Source organism: Micropterus salmoides, unplaced genomic scaffold, assembly GCF_014851395.1.
Source record: "Micropterus salmoides isolate LMB-PRFRI ecotype aquatic unplaced genomic scaffold, ASM1485139v1 Ms_hic_scaffold_10, whole genome shotgun sequence".
Lineage (NCBI taxonomy): Eukaryota > Metazoa > Chordata > Actinopteri > Centrarchiformes > Centrarchidae > Micropterus > Micropterus salmoides.
This window is the reverse complement of record NW_024040041.1, coordinates 31,300,964-31,321,942: the sequence shown is the minus strand read 5'-3', so window position 1 is coordinate 31,321,942 and position 20,979 is coordinate 31,300,964. Positions and strand designations below refer to the sequence as shown.

At 39.9% G+C, this 20,979-nt stretch overlaps 1 protein-coding gene across 1 annotated transcript in view; it reads right to left on the bottom strand.

Annotated features, from left to right (window-relative positions):
• Positions 1-20,263, bottom strand: part of LOC119896540 (transmembrane protease serine 9-like) — a 33,766-nt gene extending 13,503 nt beyond the window's left edge. The window contains exons 1-11 of the mRNA XM_038710005.1: positions 20,147-20,263; positions 15,289-15,309; positions 14,959-15,121; positions 12,857-13,131; positions 11,644-11,789; positions 11,310-11,562; positions 10,590-10,752; positions 4,194-4,468; positions 2,044-2,189; positions 1,709-1,961; positions 548-713 (exon numbers count right to left, since the gene is read on the bottom strand). Of these exons, the coding sequence (XP_038565933.1) occupies positions 548-713; positions 1,709-1,961; positions 2,044-2,189; positions 4,194-4,468; positions 10,590-10,752; positions 11,310-11,562; positions 11,644-11,789; positions 12,857-13,131; positions 14,959-15,121; positions 15,289-15,309; positions 20,147-20,201 (1,916 nt within the window). The 5' untranslated portion in view covers positions 20,202-20,263. The remainder of the gene's footprint in view (positions 1-547; positions 714-1,708; positions 1,962-2,043; positions 2,190-4,193; positions 4,469-10,589; positions 10,753-11,309; positions 11,563-11,643; positions 11,790-12,856; positions 13,132-14,958; positions 15,122-15,288; positions 15,310-20,146) is intronic.
• Between the last annotated feature and the right edge of the window lie 716 nt (positions 20,264-20,979).

The following is a 20,979-nucleotide window of genomic DNA, read 5'->3' as shown; positions in this document are numbered from 1 at the left end:
AAAAACAGGTTGATTTTAGGCAGGACCATCATTTTTATGGTGGTGACACTTGCCATGAGCGATCCGGGCAGTGTTGTCTCTCTGCACAAGGTCATCCTCTATTGATTTAAGTAGAGGCTCGTAGTTTATCCCTCTCAGTTCTGACTGCCTTGAGGAAATATGTACGCCTAGATATTTAATATATTAAATATTTAAGCTGGTTTAACCAGAATTTTGCTCTGCCCGTCATACCACTTCTGGTTAGCTCTAGAGCTAGATAGGGCAAAAATGAACCCTAAAATGCAGCCAATACTCTTGCTTAAGTGAATCTTTCTCCCCTGCCTCTTAGAACAGTTCTTCTCAACCTTGTAGGCTGGGGACAAAAAAGTGAAGCATTGTCTGCTTACTACCCGTCATCACAAACTGAAACAACATAGATTTTGATGATGAATGATAGGATCATTCAAAGATAGTTGGAAAGGTTCCCAGGGTGGGAACCACTAGACAGGCTGTTTACAGGACTGCATGGCATGTTGTTTTTTGTCACGCCCCTACCCTCAGTGCTTACCTTGCACAGCAGTGAGCAGCAGTCAGCACCCAGTCGTTGTTAATGAGGGTTCCTCCACAGAAGTGGAACCCTGTAGAGGTTTGCAGACTGGCCTGCCAGGGCCAGCTGCCTGCAGAGGCCACCTGTCCTCCAACAATCTTGGTGTTGAGTGTTGGCTGACCACACACTGAGGAGAGAGACAATAAAGACACAGAGTGAATACTAACAATAATGAAACTATTTTAATCAACAACATGTTTAAATCTTCAAAATGACAGATGGACAAGAAGTAACACGTTAGCAGTGAAACTTTGACTTAGCAGCTAGTTGTGAGGGAGACTCACTTACTTAAAACAGCAATTCATGTGTAAATTCAATATGTGTCATGCTATATTAATATGGGATACATTTTGTGAATGATGCGATTGACTGGCGACCTGTCCAGGGTGAACCCCGCCTTTCGCCCAATGTCAGCTGGGCTCCAGCCCCCCCGCGACCCTGTACGCAGGATAAGCGGTTGACGATGGATGGATGGATGGATCGACATTTTGTGAATATTTTTATTACTAAAGTCATTCAAACACAAAGATTTTTGATAAGTAACTTTAAACCCTGTCCTCTCTCAGTGAACAGACTGGTAAATCATTTCCACTAACAGAAAACGAGTTTGCAGTTATTTTCACAATTCCCCTAGAATTCACCTCTTTTTTTACATCTTATGACCACTAGAGGTCACAGGCTAACATAAATGTAAATATTGATTGTAATAAGCTGCATGAACATTTTTCTGGTGAGGACAGGCTGAAATGACTGTCTGTTGGTGCTGTTAATCTATTTACTACCAATACTAATGAGTTTTATTAATACTACTGTTATTGCTCCAGTCCCTGGTGACGCCTTCATGTCACAAAAACAAGACAGTAGCAGAAGTTAAAGGGGCCCTCCACTGATTTTACACATGAAGTCAGGTTTACTCTTTATGAAGAGTTGTACTCCTGTGATCACAATTCTATAACATTGCCGTTTTATAAACAACCATGATGCTGCCATGAACGCATTCAAATACATTCTGAAACAGAATATGAAACTGTTTGTTAGAAGAGGAAGAAAATATTTAATATTAAGCTTTCCAAGGCGAAATGTAAAGTTAAAAATCAAAGTCTGGACGTGGTAGGCACTTACCTTGAGCTGCTGGGGGTGGGGTGGCAGGACAGCTTATGCTGAGGTCACCGTCGGTCCCAGCGGAGGTAAAGGTGATGAAGCCTGGCTGGTTGCTGGTGATCTGGCTGTTGATCCAGGACTGATACTGGGACACCCGGGTGTAGCCTGATGGGATATTAGGCTGGGCACAGCCCTTACTACTGGTAAAACTAGTGATTCCCGACTGGATCCAGCGACCGCCTTGCTTGCTCACCAGCGGACCTCCTCCATCCCCCTTAAAGGAGAGAAACATTTAGGAGAAAGAATCTTTGCAGAAGGTCAAATCTGACACAAACACAGGTGTAAAAATTGATCACCTGACAGACGTCCTTTCCTCCAGCAATGAACCCAGTGCACATCTTGTTGTTTGTGATCAAGCTCACTCCGTAGTTACAGGTACACTCTCTGTTTCCTACAATCGGCAGCTGCACCTCCATTAGGTTTTGTGGGAAAGGAAGGGACACTGAAGAGACACAAATTCAGTTTAATAAACAAGTGTTCACATCTTTTAAAATGGGCAGTTTAATAAACACATCAGTGATCTGTGGCACACCTCAAGTGTTTCCAGGTGTTCCTCTGTGGATCAAACAGACATTCTCACTACTTGAACTTAAAGGACCATGTCAGCCGTTTTTCAATATCTTAGCCCATTAAAGGGACAATGAGTAACTCTATTGTTAAACCAAAGGACAGGTCCCCCACCAAACTGCAAAACACTTCCAGTACTTCAAATTCATTTTATATAACGAAAATAACCAATTCATAACAAAAGTTATCTCATTTCACTTTTCATATAGAGCAGGTCAAGACTGTACTCTTTATATTATTATTAACACTTGAGGCAAGAAAAGACTCTCTTTTAGGAGGTATAGAGACCTCGATCAACTCATGTTCTCGACCAGTTGGGGTTGAGAGAGAGAGAGAGAGAGAGAGAGAGAGAGAGAGAGCGTTGGAAAGCGAAAGAGAGTGAGAGAGGGTGAGAGGGTGATGCAACACAATTACCACATGCTGTAGAAAAACATATACAGTAAAAGTGGTTGTGGTGCAGACAAGAAATGAATAATGTTATTGATCATTTTACTTATATTAATGATAATAAAATAATAGGATTATTAATACTTATACCAGTGGCACTCGAGCAGTAACATAACTAAGGGATGTTCAGGACTAACCTGAGCCAGCCCTAACTATAAGCTTTATCAAAGAGGAAAGTCTTAAGCCTACTCTTAAATGTGGAGATGGTGTCTGCCTCCTGAACCCAAACTGGAACCTGGTTCCACAGGAGAGGAGCTTGATAGCTGAACGCTCTGGCTCCTAGTCTACTTTTGGAGACTCTGGGAACCACAAGTAACCCTGCATTCTGGGAGCGCAGTGCTCTGGTGGGGTAGTAAGGTACTATGAGCTCTTTAAGAAAAGATGGTGCCTGACCATTAAGAGCTTTGTAGGTAAGAAGAATGATTTTAAATTCTATTCTGGATTTCACTGGAAGCCAATGCAGAGAAGCTAAAACAGGAGAAATGTGATCTCTTTTCCTGGTTCCTGTCAGAACACGTGCTGCAGCATTCTGGATCAGCTGAAGAGTCTTAATGGACTTTTTCGAGCAGCCTGATAATAAGAAATTGCAGTAATCCAGCCTACAAGTAACAAAATGCATGGACTAGTTTTTCTGCATCATTTTTAGACAGGATGTTCCTGATTTTTGCAATATTACGTAGGTGAAAAAAGGCGGTCCTTGAAATTTATTTAATGTGAGACTTAAACGACATGTCCTGATCAAAGATAACTCTAGAGATCTAAGATTTATGAAAAGGATATTCACTTCATCCTTTTTTCCCTGAGATTTGTTTTCATCTTTCTAAGTCAATGAAACAAAGATATTGTATTTTAATAAAGCATACTGGTGTTATACTGTGTGCAGTCTAACAACACAAGGATGTGAACAATTCTTAATACCTACATTCATGTCACGATTTTGACGTCTACTTTCCGTTTTCCCATCTTTTTTAAATTTCTCTACCAGTGGCCTGTACAATAAAGCAAGATAACTGGCTTTTCCGGGTAGCTAAAGGAGTAACTTTGTGAACACTGAGGCCTGTGCTACCCTTCGTAGAGTTCAACCTACTCAGATTTAACTCAGGAAAAGTCAGGTTTCATAATAGGATTTAAGATGTAAAGGTGCAACTGCATATTAGGTCCGTTAAACAATAAAATGGAGCCAGGGGAGAGGGGTAGCAATCGGAGAAAAATTTCCAAAAGAATATTTTCTGAGGATAAAGTGTTGAATTTACGGGGGAGAAATAATCACAAATCTACAAGAAAAACCTGAATATCATCTGACATCCATCATAAAACTATGAGAGAACCTCTTTTTAAAACCTGTCCACCTTAGCTTGCCTCGTAGTACAGGCCACTGATCTGTATCACATCTGTATCTCCCTGCCTCTGTGTGTGTTTGAGAGAGTCTCACCTCCAGTTCCAACATTGCCCCAGCCGGTGGACCAGGAGACAGTCCCCTTGTAGAAGGTGCTGCCTGTGGCTGCCAGACAGACGGGCTGAATGTAGGTGGTGAAAGTCACGGGTGAGGAGAGCTTCAGGAGGCAGATGTCGTTTTCAAAAGTTCCAGAGTTAAAGTTGGGATGAATGATGATCTGTGATACTGTCCGAGACACTTGATTGGGGTTTGATCCCTGTAGACTCTGGAGACCCAGAGACACAGTCAGAGAGCTTGTGCTTACGCCTGATCTGAGGTAATCAGAAGAGAAACAAAACAGTGCTATGCTTTTTTCAAGATCTCAAGTCCTAATTACATAAATTGTTCCCTTTAATTATGAATTAATACTTCACATGTGCACTGCACATGTAGTCCATGTTCTTTGCATCTGTTGGTGTGGAGATCAACAGAATATAATGGATTAACATCTCTAAACCGAAAAACACCTGCAATATCAACAGGAGTTTTCCTTTACAGCAAAACCATCTTTTTACATGGCAGCGACAAACCAGCCCAAACATGAGGTCTGTCCCTGTGTCTCAGACCAAAAGCTTAAACTCTATAAACTCCAAAGGGAGACAAAGACACATGGAAATAAGAAATGTCTTTATCTCTGGACGGCATGATTCATTAATGGACACAACTTGTTTGCATGAGGGCAATCTCTGAACCCATCGTTCATCGACTGATGAGGATTTAGCCTCTGGGAGCAACAGACAATGTTCTGGCTCCTGGTGTGGCTAGCTTATATCCAGGCCAAGACTTCCTTTTACATGCAGCGGTCAATGGGTGCTTCTCAATTATCTTTCTTGCATCCACGTTTCCCTCACTTGCGTCTTTTCCTTGTGTCTTAGTCCTGCCCACCAGGGATGCATGGACTTACGCAATCATGTGAGAAGAGGCGGAATGAGGAAATTTGTTATTAGAGACATGAGGCATTCTTTCCTCCAAAGCGTCACTTGAAGCAACGTCCTACTCAGGTCTACTCTCTGTGGTGTCTTAACAAACACACGCACAGTCTGTATGTACTGCTCAGAGGCACAGAATAATTTCTACATTTACATCATTCATTTTTTTCCCAAAGCAATTTACAATTGCTTTTTATGTCCGAGGTGGCATGCCTCTAGAGCAACTAGGGGTTAAGTGTCTTTCTCAGGGACACATTGGTGCTGCATCTGTATTTAATAACAGCTATCAAATAAAGAGGAGAGTCGGTCAGTAAAAGACTTCCGCCAAGACAGCACCTCAGAGATTGCTCCTTGATGCACAAAAAAGAGCTTTGGGACGGTTGGCAAGATGGCAGAGTAGCACAACTTTCAAAAACAATACAAGATAAAAGCAAGAAAACATTCAAAAGACTAAAATACATGTTTAAGATAAATATAAAATTAGTAAAATAGAATAAAATAAAAGGGATAAAATAAAGTCAAATAAGATCGGGAAAGGCTCTCCTATAAAAGTGTGTTTTAAGAAGGGACTTAAAAGAGTTCACTGACTCAGCCGACCTGATTTCCTCGGGCAGGCTGTTCCAGAGAGAGAGGATCTCAAGGTACGTGCTGGTGCGTTTGGGACTAAAAGGTCAGAAATATAACAAGGCGAGAGGCCATGAAGAGCTTTAAAAGTGATCAATAGAATTTTAAAGTCAATTCTAAAACATACTGGGAGCCTGTGTAATGAAGCTAAAATAGGAGTAATGTGGTCATATTTCTTTGTTCTGGTTAAAAGCCTGGCAGCTGAGTTCTGGACAGTCTGGAGTCGATCAGTAGATTTTTGGGTTAAACAGGTGAAAAGGCTGTTGCAATAATCCAGGCGTGATGAGATGAAGGCGTGTAAAATGGTCTCGGTGTCCTTAAAAGTTAACATAGATCAAATTTTAGCTATATTTCTAAGTTGATAAAAACATGATTGAACAAGCTCTGTGGTGTGCTGCTCGAAATTTAAATTACTATCAAACCAAACACCAAGGTTCTTTGCCACAGGCTTAATATGATTTACTAGGGATCCAGCAGATGGCAGGATTTGTTTTGCCATCTGCTGAGACCCGATGACCAGGATTTCTGTTTTGTCTGAGTTGAGCTGGAGGAAATTATTTGACATCCATTGTTTAACTTCACAAAGGCAGTTGTTAAGTGAACTCAGCATTCAAGGGATCTGTGGATCTGACGGGCAAGTATATTTGTGTGTCATCAGCATAAATATGAAAAGAAATACTTTGTATATGGATAATATGTCCAAGGGGAAGCAGACACAAGGAAAACAAAATGGGTCCTAAGACCGACCCCTGAGGTACACCATATTTAACTGGACAGAACAAAGAGACATAGTTGTTTACAGACACGCAAAACTTCCTATTTGACAGGTAGGATGAAAACCATTCTAGAGCAGTACCAGAGATCCCCACCCAGTGCCTCACTCTGTCTAACATGATTCAATTCAATTCAATTCAATTTTATTTATATAGCTTCAAATCACAACAACAGTTATCTCACAGCGCTTTTCATCATAGAGCAGGTCTAGACCGTACTCTATGATGTTATTTACAGAAGCCCAACAGTTCCCACTAAAGAGCAAGCACTAGGCGACAGAGGCAAGGAAAAACTTCCTTTAAGAGGCAGAAAGCTCGAGCAGAACCATGGCTCAGGGTGGGCGGCCATCTGCCTCGACCGGTTGGGGGTGAAGGAGAGAGAGAGAGAGAGGGCAAGTTAGAGAGAGAGGGCAAGGGAGGAAGGAGAGAGAGGGGAGAGAGAGGAACAGAGAGAAAAATAGAGGGATGGAAGGAGAGAGAGGGGACGGAGGCAGCCTACACAATATACACACACAGATGTACAGACAGTAAAGGTAATGTTGCTATAGACTAAATGAAAAATGGTACAGATATGTATAGTAGTGTTAATGATAAAAATCTTAATGTTAATTATTATAATAACAATAATAACAATAAGACTAGCAACAATAGTCGTTGCAGCAGAGGGTGTCGAGCAGGAACACGGGGGCAACAGGTGATTCACAGATCCAGACTCCACAGCTCCAGAGCCAGAAACACCTGCAGGAAGTGATAAGAGGAGAGAGGAGAGGGACGAGAAAGCACAAGACTACCAGAAAGGGGAGAAGTTGTGTTAGTAACATGCAATAATGGGATGAGGTTGCATACAGATGGAGAGAAAGTAGAGGAGAGAGGAGCTCAGTGCATCATAGGAAATTCCCCGGCAGTCTAGGCCTATAGCAGCATAACTAAGGGATGGTTCAGGACTCACCTGAGCCAGCCCTAACTATAAGCTTTATCAAAGAGGAAAGTCTTAAGCCTACTCTTAAATGTGGAGATGGTGTCTGCCTCCTGAACCCAAACTGGAACCTGGTTCCACAGGAGAGGAGCTTGATAGCTGAACGCTCTGGCTCCTAGTCTACTTTTGGAGACTCTAGGAACCACAAGTAACCCTGCATTCTGGGAGCGCAGTGCTCTGGTGGGGTAGTAAGGTACTATGATGTTGTGATCAAAGGTGTCAAAAGCAGCGCTAAGGTCCAGGAGTACCAGGACTGAGCACATGCCTTCATCAGCAGATATTAAAAGGTCATGGGTGACTTTAAGCAGGGCAGTCTCAGTGCTGTGGTACTTCCTGAAACCAGACTGAAACTTTTCAAATAATTTGTTATTTTCCAGGACAGTGAGCAGCTGTTTGGACACAATTCTTTCTAGAATCTTTGCAATAAAAGGCAGTTTTGAAATTGGTCTACAATTATGTGGGAGGGAGGGATCTAAACCAGGTTTCTTCAAAAGTTGGTTCACGCAAGCCATTTTAAAATAATCAGGGACACAACCAGTAGATAGGGAGCTGTTGAAAACAGAGATCAAATGGGGCCCAACAGAATCTATTACTTTCAGTAGAAATTTTGTAGGTATTACATCAAGTGGGCCGGAGGACACTCTCATTTGTGATACTGTTTTTAAAAGTTCAGACAAGTCGATGGGATAAAACTGGTTAAAACTCTCTTGTTGCTGGTAACGAACCTCTGAGTAAGAGGCCGCGGGGGTAATAGAGGCTCTGATTGACACCACCTTATTGGTAAAATAAGATAAAAACAATTCACAGTCATCATTACTTCCAGCTGAGGCACAAGGAGGGGTTGGGTTTACCAGCTGATCCACAGTCTTAAACAGAAACCTGGGATTGTGTTTATGTGTAGTAATGAGTTCAGAAAAATAGTGTGTTCTCGCATCCTTAACCATGTTATTGTAGTTAATTAATAAATCCTTCAGACTGAGGTAATGGACTTGGAGATTGGATTTTTTCCATCTGCGCTCTGCTTTCCTGCATTCCCTTTTTAGGCTGCGAATGCTGTCATTTATCCAGGGTTGCTTACTAGCTTTAGACGTAGGCCTAACCTTTAGAGGAGCAATAATATTTAGTGACAAGCAGATATGATTGAAGTGATCGACCAGATTGTTGGTGTTGGAATCAGACAGGTGTTGGCTTTGGCTCTGAAAGAATGCGCAAAACTTTGAAACACTTTGTTCATTAAAGATGCGACAACACACGGAGCTTGGTGAGGCGGCATGAGTAACAGGCGAATCGCAGCTAAAAACAATACATCTGTGGTCAGATATGGTCATGTCCACTAATTCCACAGAGGAAATGCTGACACCCAGGGTAAAAACCAAGTCCAGTGTATGACCACGGTTATGTGTTTGCCCTTTGACATGTTGTTTGAAGTTAAAAGAAGTGGCCATATTTAAAGTTTAAATTTAAGTTAGTTGCATTAACATTGTTGGGGTCATCAACATGAATATTAAAATCTCCACAAAGAACAATTCTGTCATAATTTAAAACCAGAGTAGATAAAAATTCAGGAAGTTCTGATAAAAATCCTCCAGGCAGTTAATTATAACGAATATGATAGGTTGCAGCCCTCTAACTTTAAGAATCAGAACTTCAAAGGAGTTAAATTCATCACAGCGTACTTGATGACATTTAAAATTTTTCCTATACACGCTCACTAGCCCACCACCACGACCACTGACCCTCGGTTGACTAAAACAATCATATTGAGGCGGACACAGTTCAGCTAGCTGGCTATAGTCATTCATCTGCAACCAGGATTCAGTTAAAAACATAAAATCTAGATTTGCAGACAAGATAAAATCATTTAAGATAAAAGTCTTACTTGACAGTGATCTCACATTAAAGAGAGCCATTTTAAATGAGTTTGTTCTGGGTGCTGGAGTTGGTGCAGTTGTCCTAATCCTTAAGAGATTACTAATATTTCTGTGTGGGATGTGCACGTTTCGGTTTACTGGTCTATGCGTGATGATGACAGGAATAGAAGTCTGTGGAACAGCGCTGGGAGCAGATCGTTTTACATGCCAGCAGGTGGAGACAGTTGTTTGTGGCAGTGAGGCAGAGATCTGTTCAGTGAGCGGTGGTGTGTCCAGGTGTGCTGCATGAATGATTAGTCATTCACGTAAGTCATGTGTGGACCCGCACCACATGCTGTATGTGCGCAGCTAACATTTCTGAGCCCCGTTTGTTTGGGTGAAGTCCATCTGTAAAAAGAGACATTCTTTGCCAGAAAATATTAAAGTTATATACATAACACACGATGAGCCCTGCAGGCGGACTGGAGCCAGTCGTGGAGGCCAAGGAGTCTACTGAAGCGGCCAGCACCGCGACCAACTGTGGGAATGGGACCAGAGATAAAAACGGACTTTCCACACTGCTGTAAAAAGTTAAGAAAATGGTTAAAATCTGATTTTGTCAGCTCAGACTGCTGAAGAGCTGTGTCATTTGTTCCGACATGGACTATCACTCTTGTGATGGAGGACGGGAGCGACGGCATCAGGTCCTGGAGTTTTTTTTAAAATGTCAGCCGTGGTGGCTCCTTAAGGTCAGCAATCTTCTTGTTCGCTTTCTTAAGGAGTGTGCAGTCCTCATGTGGCAGAGTTATCTCAGCTTGCATAGTCACCGGAGCTTTGTTGCAATCAGTAGCGTTGATCGCGTTTTTAAGGTCATCTAGCTTAAAATCCATGTTGGATGACTAAAATCCTTAACACACGTAAAACTTAAGTTAAGAACTTAAGTTAAATAAAAAGGATATAAAAATTGTAACGAAAAAGAGTGGATTAAAACTGGATAAGAGTTTGGTTTAAGACGGAGCTTCCGACAATCATTTTCTGCTTGCTACACATCATCACATGTTAAAACAACACAGTAGCGTAATAATATTTTTCATCTGTCCTGTCCTGTCAATCCTCTTAAGACCTTTTCAATTTATCCTGCGACCCCCTGGAGAGATTCCTGCCCCCAAGTTGGGAACCACTACCTTAGACAGGCTGAACGGCATGTGGTTTTTTGTCGATGCCCTACCCTCTCTGCTTACCTTGAGCAGCATTGAGCAGCAGTCAGCACCCAGTCATTGTTAATGAGGGTTCCTGCGCAGAAGTGGGAGCCAGAGGTTTGCAGACTGGCCTGCCAGGGCCAGCTGCCTGCAGAGGCCACCTGTCCTCCAACAATCCTGGTGTTGAGTGTTGGCTGACCACAAACTGAGGAGAGAGACGATCAAGAGAGACGGGGTTCACAGCAAATACTAACAATAATGAAACTATTTTCAAATGTTCACGTCCAACAACATGTTTAAAACATCCAAATGACAGATGGACAGTGGCACTTTGACTTAGCATCTAGTTGTAAGTGAGACTCACTTGCTCGAAACACCAATTTATTTGTAAATATAAAATGCGTCATGCTTAATTTACATGGGAGGACTTTTGTGATCACTTTTATCACTAAACACATTCAAACACAAAGCTTTTTGATAAGTGACTTTAAACCCTGTCCTCTCTCAGCTAACAGACAGGAAAATCATCTTCCACTTACAGAAAAGGAGTTTGCAGGTATTTTCAAAATTCTTCTTGAACTCATTATGACCACGAAAACAAGCACTTCATTATGTAAAACAGTAAATGAACACATCTCCATTCAAATACATTCTGAAACAGAATATGAAACTGTTTGTTAGAAGAAGAAGAAAATATCTAATAAGCTTTCCAAGGCGAAATGTAAAGTTAAAAATCAAAGTCTGGACGTGGTAGGCACTTACCTTGGGCTGCTGGGGGTGGCGTGGCAGGACAGCTTATGCTGAGGTCACCGTCGGTCCCAGTGGATTTAAAGGTGATGAAGCCTGGCTGGTTGCTGGTGATCTGGCTGTTGATCCAGGACTGATACTGGGACACCCGGGTGTAGCCTGATGGGATATTAGGCTGGGCACAGCCCTTACTACTGGTAAAACTCACGATTCCCGACTGGATCCAGCGACCGCCCTGCTTGCTCACCAGCGGACCTCCTCCATCCCCCTTAAAGGAGAGAAACATTTAGGAGAAAGAATCTTTGCAGAAGGTCAAATTTGACACAAACACAGGCGTACAAATGATCACCTGACAGACGTCCTTTCCTCCAGCACTGAACCCAGTGCACATCTTGTTGTTTGTGATCAAGCTCACTCCGTAGTTACAGGTACACTCTCTGTTTCCTACAATCGGCAGCTGCACCTCCATTAGGTTTTGTGGGAAAGGAAGGGACACTGAAGAGACACAAATTCAGGTTAATAAACAAATGTTCACATCTTTTCAAATTGTTGCTACCCTTCATAGAGTTCAACCTACTCAGATTTAACTCAGGAAAAGTCAGGTTTCATAATAGGATTTAAGATGTAAAGGTGCAACTGCATATTAGGTCCGTTAAACCAAAAAATGGAGCCAGGGGAGAGCGGTAATAATCCGAGAAAGATTTCCAAAAGAATATTTTGAGGTTAAAGTGTTAAATTTACAGGGGGGAAATAATCACAAATTTACAAGAAAAAGCCTGAAAATCATCTGATATCCATCATAAATACTCTTTTAAAAACCTGTCCACCTTAGCTTGCCTCGAAGTACAGGCCACTGAGCTGTATCATGTGTATCTCCCAGAGATAGATAGATTATCTGTCCAGCGGGGCGGCTGTGGCTCAGGAGGTAGAGCGGGTTGGCTGTTAATCGGAAGGTCGGCGGTTCAATCCCTGGCTCCCCCTGGTTGCGTGTTGAAGTGTCCTTAGGCAAGATACTGAACTGAATTTTCCCTGGCGGCCAGTGTATGAGTGAGTGTGAATGTTAGATGTACTATAAAAGTGCTTTGAGTGGTCGAAAAGACTAGAAAGGTGCTATACAAGTACAAAGCATTTTACATTTACTCCCTGCCTCTGTGTGTGTGTGTTTGAGAGAGTCTTCCCTGTCCTGAATACCTGATGTGTGTCCCCTGGTTGTGTCCCACAACGCTTGTTTGCTCTTGTAGAAATGGTTTTCAGTCCCTCTTCGGTCATTGCGGTATGTTGAGGGTTCTGCTTGTCTCTGTGTGGTTGCATTTACCAGTTTTATTTGAATTTAGTTTTGTGTAACAGATTATAACCTTTATTTTCTATCATGCTTCCATGGAAGTCACATTATTCTGCTTTTTGCTAATACACCTTGCAAACTGATGTCAGGTCTCCACTGTTGTGCGTTTGGGCTCAAACCTGCTTATCACTCGATGAATCCTTAGAAAACATAGTTATTGCCACCATTGTAATTAGTTTGTCTCTGAAAATAAATGTAATCCAGGTCCTTTCTGACCCACCTCCAGTTGCAATACTGCCCCAGCCGGTGGACCAGGAGAGAGTCCCCTTGTAGAAGGTGCTGCCTGTGGCTGCAAGACAGACGGGCTGAATGTAGGTGGTGAAAGTCACCGGTGAGGAGAGCTTCAGGAGGCAGATGTCGTTGTTAAAAGTTCCAGAGTTAAAGTTGGGATGAATGATGATCTGGGATACTGTCCGAGACACTTGATTGGGGTTTGATCCCTTTAGACTCTGGAGACCCAGATACACAGTCAGAGTTCTTGTGCTTACGCCTGATCTGAGGTAATCAGAAGAGAAACAAAACAGTGCAAAAACATGAAAAGCAAAACTGTGGTCAAGAGCACTTTAGCAAACAGTAAGTCCATATTATAACCACATCTAGTTTGTATGGAGATTAATAGATGTTGCAACAGGGAGATTTCATTTCCACAAGTTAGTAATTTGAATCCTAATATTATAAATAATTCCCTCATCTTAGTCATTCATGTGCTCAATATGCTTTTTTTTCCTGACATCAAGTCCTAATCACATAAATTGTTCCCTTTAATTATGAATTAATACTTCACATGTGCACTGCACATGTAGTCCATGTTCTTTGCATCTGTTGGTGTGGAGATCAACAGAATATAATGGATGAACATCTCTAAACTGAAAAACACCTGCAATATTAACAGGAGTTTTCCTTTGCAGCAAAACCATCTTTTTACATGGCAGCGACAAACCAGCCCAAACATGAGGTCTGTCCCTGTGTCTCAGACCAAAAGCTTAAACTCTATAAACTCCAAAGGGAGACAAAGACACATGGAATCAAGAAATGTTTATATCTCTGGACGGCATGATTCATTAATGGACACAATTTGTTTGCATAAGGGCAATCTCTGAACCCATCGGTCATTGACTGATGATTTTTATGATGTTGTATCTTATTTTATAATTATATTATTGTATGAGTAAGCACATCATGAGCAATGTACAATCCTGAGTCAAATTCCTCATATGTGTACACATACCTGGCAAATAAAACTGATTCTGATTCAATTCTCTTAATTGCATCCATGTTTCCCTCACTTGAAAGGAAATCATGCCAGGAGAGAAGGAACGAGGAAATTTGCTTTTACAGAAATGTGATGTCCTTTCCTGATGTTATTCTGCTTTCATCAGATGCAGTCGTGATATCGTATGTGCAGGCTTTCTTTCCCTGTGTTAAATAAATAAAATGGGCGTGTCTTCTGTCAAAGACTTCCACCAAAGCGGCACTCGTGTATCTTCACTCATAGCTCCTCAGAGATGGCTTCTTGCTCCTCAGAGCACAAATAAGAGCTTTGGGACGGTCTGCAAGATGTCGAACAAGAACAGTTTCCGGTTTAAGCAAGGAAACAACAAATAAGAGACTTGAGATGAACCCCATGTTGACAGTTCGATTAGCAACATGTGACGCGAGAATCAAGCGGGAGACGTCTATGACCGGATTGTTTCACAGTAACCAGTTTACAAAATTAATAAAAGTTAAATAGCTGTCAGACGATAGCCAGTGGGTTTAGAGATTGCATTAGGGGAAAGGGAAACAGCTGGACTATAAACGAGCTGTTTTCAGGATTTCAGAGCGGAGTTTTCTGTGGGAGATGGGAACTCCCTTTGGGGTGGGCTTTGGGCTTTTTCACTTTGCAAACCTATTACATGCACAAAAAAAGATTTATAACTAAATAAAGGAGAGGGAAAAGGCCAAAAAGCATAATATGACCTCTCAAAAATTAACCCTAAAATGCATCCTAAACTCTTTCTAGAATAATCCTCTTTAATTTTCTTTCCCTGCCTCTTAGAGAAGCAGTACCCATCCTTTTTGGCTAATGACCACTCAAAATAAATCATTGTCTGCTGATACACATCATCAAAGGTTTAAACAACACACATTTTCTCCTTGGATGGTGATATCGGTCAAATTTCAGTAGCAGAATAATATTTTTATCTGTCCTCTCAGTCCTATCAAGACCTCTCAGATTTATCTTGCAACCGCTTGGAGAGATTCCTGCCCCCAATTTAGGAACCACTGCCTGTTTACGCCACTGTATGGCATGTGGTTTATTTGTCACCACCCTCTGCTTACCTTGCGCAGCACTGAGCAGCAGTCATCACCCATTGATTGTTAATGAGGGTTCCTGCACAGAAGTGGGCACCAGAGGTTCGTAGACTGGCCTGCCAGGGCCAGCTGCCTGGAGTGGCCACCTGTCCTCCAACAATCTTGGTGTTGAGTGTAGGTCGACCACAGACTGAGGAGAGAGAGAGAGACGAAGTGGGGAAATAATTAGATAAAAGACAGTAAAGAAGGTATTAACAACATGTTTACGTCCCAAAAACATGTCCACAAAAAATGTCCCAGTGACAGACAGACAGACAGACCGGAAGTAAAAAAGTGACCGTAGAAACTTTGACTTACCACTTACTTGTGAGTGAGACTCTGAAAACATAAAACAAACAAAATCTTTATGATACAGTAATTGTGTATTTATATTTACTGATATGTCTTAGCTATAGTTCACATAATTGGCTTAAATTAAATCCACACATATTACTTTAATTGCATGCTTACAAGAAACTCTTACTACAAGGAAAGACTGAAAAGAATAAGAAAGTTAATTTTTAAGGTGGCTTTAAGTTGCAGAATTATAGGTCTGTGTTAAAATAAATTCAGCGCCTTTAATTTTCAATTCAAGCACAATTCAACTTTACTAGTTAACTTGTACTAAACTAGATTCATGGCTTGAAAAATAAATACAAATAATACAACAATAATGATTTATTATCCAAAGCTTTATTATTATTCTTCTGTACGTTTTTTTGGCCTTTGATAACTTCAGCATACTTTGTGCTACAAAAACCATTCAACTATCATAATATTGAGCTCTTTAAGGACATTATGGGAAATATTCAACTATTTTGTAACTTTTATACTTTTTAAGCTATTAATCTTACAATGTAAGTCAGTGGAGAATCATATTTCAGCTGCTTCAGCTTTCAAAGCCTACTACTTCTGCATACTTTCAGCTATTTCTCTCATTTCAACTTTGTTCAAATGTTCACAAATCTTTAAGCTATTAAAGTTGTATTCAACTTTTTCATATCTTTTATACTTTTTTCACTACAGCTGTTTTGGTTTGATGAACTCTTCAGGCTTTTTTTTGAGTTTATAATGGGGAGCAGATGGGGAACTATTCAAATCCTTTTTAAGCTCCTTCAGCTTTCAAAGCCTACTTCTGCATACTTTAAGCTATGTTTGTCATTTCAACTTTAAAATGTTGAGAAATCTTTAAGCTATTAAACTTGTATTCAACTTTTTGATATCTTTTATACTTTTTCCACTATCGCGATTTTACTCTGGTAAAGAATTCAGGCTTTTTCTGAGTTTATAATGGAAGCGGATGAGACGGAATGTTGTCATCGCTTGAGGGCAGCCAGCTGGAGAACTCATCATAAAAAATCGGGCCAGAACATAGTAAAATTATTTGAAATGCTTGGATACTCGAGCGCACGTTTAGCTCAGTCGGTGGTGTGCGGGACTCCTGGGCCCTGTGTATAGGTTCAAATTGACAGTAAGGTTTTTAGAGGTCTATTTTACATTAATAACATCTCACTCATTTCGTATTTAATGAAATTATGTCCAAACACATGACCATATGCAGCTAATATTAAACTTACTTTTAAACTACATTTTTTTGTTTCAACTGCACCACAGTCATTCTCACTAATATTCACATCATATCCAACATGATAACTACCATATGGATGGTGAACAGATCTGGATGGAGCGGGACATTTAAAAAAGGTTTGATGGGCTACAGCAAACTTTTCAAATGTTGAACTCATTGTTCTGCATAAACAGGCATGATTACTGATGACTTAGTAGCCTGCTTAAAATAAAAGTTAGAGACTTTTTAGAGCATTTTTCTTGCACAAACAACAACCCCAAAATGAAACAGCTGTAACTGGAATAATATTATAATAGTGGTAAGCTATAGCTATATACAATATACTTTTATATGAAATTATAATGAATATAGTAACATCATGTAAATAATATTAGGGCTGCGCGATTAATCTAATTGCAATCACAATCGCGATGTCGTCACTTGCAATTATATAATCACAAGTGTGCAATTTAATCAGACAGAAAAGGTGTGTGACGCTTTCTTGTCTGTATGCGCTGCACTCTGCTCATTATCTCCGCCCACACCGGGTTCTCACATGTGCCTTTACAAACAGATAAGAAAAAAAATTTCTGAGCAGTGTGCGTGCAACTTTTAAGACAACAACCTACCGTAACCCCCACCCCACCGCTAATTGTTCAAAACATAGTCGGACTCGTCACCGGAGCAACGAGAGATATGCCGGTGCTCCAGTCGCTCTGTGACAGAGACAGATACGTTAAATTCCTTTTAAAAACTCCACAATTTCCCTTTTAAAGGTGTGTTGCTGACATGACCAGTTACAGCTTAAAGTGGCGCGTCAGTCTTAAAATATGTTGTAGAGGTCCTGAAAAAGGTCTTAAAAGGTATTGAATTTTACTTCCGTATTCCTGTATATACCCTGCACTGCAGCAAATCTGATAGGACTGTATCAGAAATAAAATGTTTGTATAGCAAGGTATTCAGGTTTATACACTCCTTAAAATGCCTGAACAACAAATGTAATTATACAATAACGATGTTTTAATTCTTCACACAGGCCATGAAGACCATACATCTTACCAGCTTGGCAATTCTCCAGCTGACATCTTCAGGGCTCTGAAGCCATGTCACTATTTACATCTCTGACTGGGTGAGATCGTATGAAGACTGGTGGGAGAAAATGCCACTGAATTTTAGACAATGTGTCGCACAAGACCAGTGAACCATGAAGCAGGAGCATTTATCCATTGTGAGAACGATTATGGACTCGATCCGAGATTAACGCTTGAACCCTACTAGAAGCCACTGTTGCTTGCTGTCACATGTGCTTATAAGAGCTATACCATCACCGACCCCCACACAGCAATGATAAACTCAAAGAACAGTGGCTATTTCTTCACATGAAAAGATTTCTGTGATCACTTGAACACACTGACTGGGATGGATGTTAACACCAGAAGGAAAGAAGATTCAACACGTTTTTGAATCAGACGATTTTTGTGTATAGCGTAAAATAACTAATATCACAATATGGAATGTTGTAAGATTTTTTCTTCAGACAAGAATCCCAAGTGAATGAATCCAACGGACTTTGGTGTCTGAAATGACATGACATGTCTCAAAAACTATTGGATTGATTTCTAGAAAATGTTATGTTTTGCAGGCATTGGGTCATAAACCAAATCCCTTTCAATCTCAGCTCACCTAATTGAACTGTGCTTGCTGTACCATCCTGCAGGTACCTTCTGTGGTCTTTATCCTGCCATCAATCTTTACATGAACACAGGTGTCTCTTTGTACTTTGAATAAGTAAATATTTTAAAATTAAAAAGCATATTGTAAGGACAAATGTTCATGTTGTAATCATTTTGGGTGAAATATGTGGTTTGCATTGCTGTCCTGAAATTGGACTGTAAGTTAAAAAAATGTTTTTTAAATGTGGATTTTTTTTTAATGGAAGTGAAGAAAAAGTCATTGAAAACATACAGTAAATGAAAGTACTGTAAATGACAATATGGTAATAATACTGTAAATAAATGAAAATACAATAATAATACCGTGAATAAAAATACAGTAATTATACTGTAAACGAAAATACAGTAATAATACTGTGAATGAAAATACAGTAACTATAGTGTAAATAAAACTACAGTAAAGATACTGTGAATGGAATTACAGTAATGATACTGTAATGTAATTTACAGTAATGATACTGTAAATAACAGCTGCCAGTAAGTTATTGTAAAATTTACAGCAACATTTGTACAGTGTAGTTTTAGTCTTTTTTCCTCCTATGAGTCATTGAGTTAAATTTTATTTATTAAATATCCAGTTACAGACCACAATTCAAAATGTAAAACATATAGAGTAATAACATGCAGTAAGGCTCTCAGGCATTTGAACTGCTGTCAGATATTTTTCTCCTGTAGATCAACTTTTCTCATTTAATTTCATCCCTGCTGAGTCAGCACACATATAGGCATGACTGAAGTAACCTTTTTAAATGTGCATGTGGCACCAATGATTAATCAATATTTCTTCTCATGTCTAAAACATTGTGCACATCCAAAATTTCTCCCACATATATTATTTCTTTTTGCAGAATAACTTAGTAATATTTATAGACAAAAGGTGTAATATATAAATATAATAGATATATAATATAAATAAAATCACAATCTATGAGAGTACAATCAATATTTTAACAAAACCTTCCTGCCCTGTCCTCTGCTGTGCATGAGCCTGAGTTTTTGCTCTTCTGATCCCTTTTGGATCGTCTGACAGAACCTTTTTGGGATGAGAAAAGCGCGCTTTTCTTCATCAGAGTTGGCAAATCGAAACTGAAAAGACTTGTAGTCAGAAATAAATCTCACCATAAATCCACACAAATGTGAACTTCAGCACCTTTAATAGAGTCCATCTCACAGCTGCTTCAGAAGGAAGCTAACATCCACAATTAGAGTGTATCAAAGTCTTTATTAATCACAAAGGTATATGCAAAAAGGAAAGGTCCTATTTCTCCAAGAATGAATGCAAATACTGACTGTCAGGAAAAATAGCATTTACATCACGCAGCTGCTTCCTGAATTCTTTTTATAATTATCTGATAGAACAGAATAGAATAGACAGTTATTACAGTGAAGCAGTCCTTGGAAATTAATGTGTGTTATTTCACTTTATGCATCCAGGATAACTTTTAAATCAGTCTAAACAAAGCCATGAGTTCAGTGAAAAACTATTTTTATTCTATTACATTTATCTGATTTCAATAATTACTGCTCACATGCAGATCAATGTCTTTTCAAAAATACATTTGGGTAGTATTGCCATTTAATTTCATTAAATATTCCATAAACTTAACAGATTACATAATGACTTTTAAACCTGGACTTTTCATACTTTATTTTTCCTTCTCCTTTTTATAAATAGAATTGATATATATTTTGATTAAGTGTGACAGGATCCACTGAGCACTTTGGTTTAGTACATTTTATTGCTCCAATTTTGTAAAGTTTAATCTGAACGCAGGATTTGCATTTGCATGTAATACTGATTTATTTTAATTAAGTAACTTCTGTTACTTAATTAAAAGATTCTTGATCCTCTGTGCACAGTGAGGAGGGTTCTTACCTTGTGTCAGGAGAGTCAGCAGAGTTGCCACACAGATCACTTTGTAGAAAGCCATCGCTGCAAGTCCATATTATCAGAAATGCACCTGCTTTAATACCCTTCTTCTCTCTCCCTCACTCCCTCTCTCTCTCTCCCTCTCCCTCCCTCCCTCCCTCTCTCTCTCTCCCTCTCTCCCTCTCCCTCCCTCCCTCTCTGTCTACCTCCAACTCAAGCTCACCTGCCCATTGACACGCCCAACATCTCACCTATCACCTGTTTCACAAAACATCAGAAATGTCACGTGTCTGAGCAAAGTACATTTACTCAAGTTCTGTTCTTAAGTATAACATTTCAGTACTTAAAAATTTCCTTTTCACCACCTGTAGTAACTAGTAATGCTTTCAGATTAAGATTTTACACTAAAAACAAACATGATAAACCTTAAAAATACAATGCGTTGTCATAGATTAAACCTTTTTGTCCTAATAATAACAATTATAGCTTTATTTGTATAGCCTTTTTCATTACAGGTAACAAAGTGCTTTTAAACAAAGGAAAACAAGTCAACAAGTTAAAAGAAAAACTAAAGCCTTCAAGTTAACTCTGAGAAGCTAGTCTATCTGTGTTCTTAACACAACCCTGTCAATGTCTGAGACCCAACTTCAAATAAGTTATAAGCAAGCATGTAAGGAGTCGAGCTATTAAGGAAAGCTATCTTAATGTTAGCGCCTGCTGAGCCCCGTTAATCAGCAGAATCGAACTTTAAATCCTAATTACTAACCAGTTTGTCTGCCTTCTCTTTCTGTGGATCTGACATCTCACATCTGACATCTTACATAGTCGTTGAGTTATGA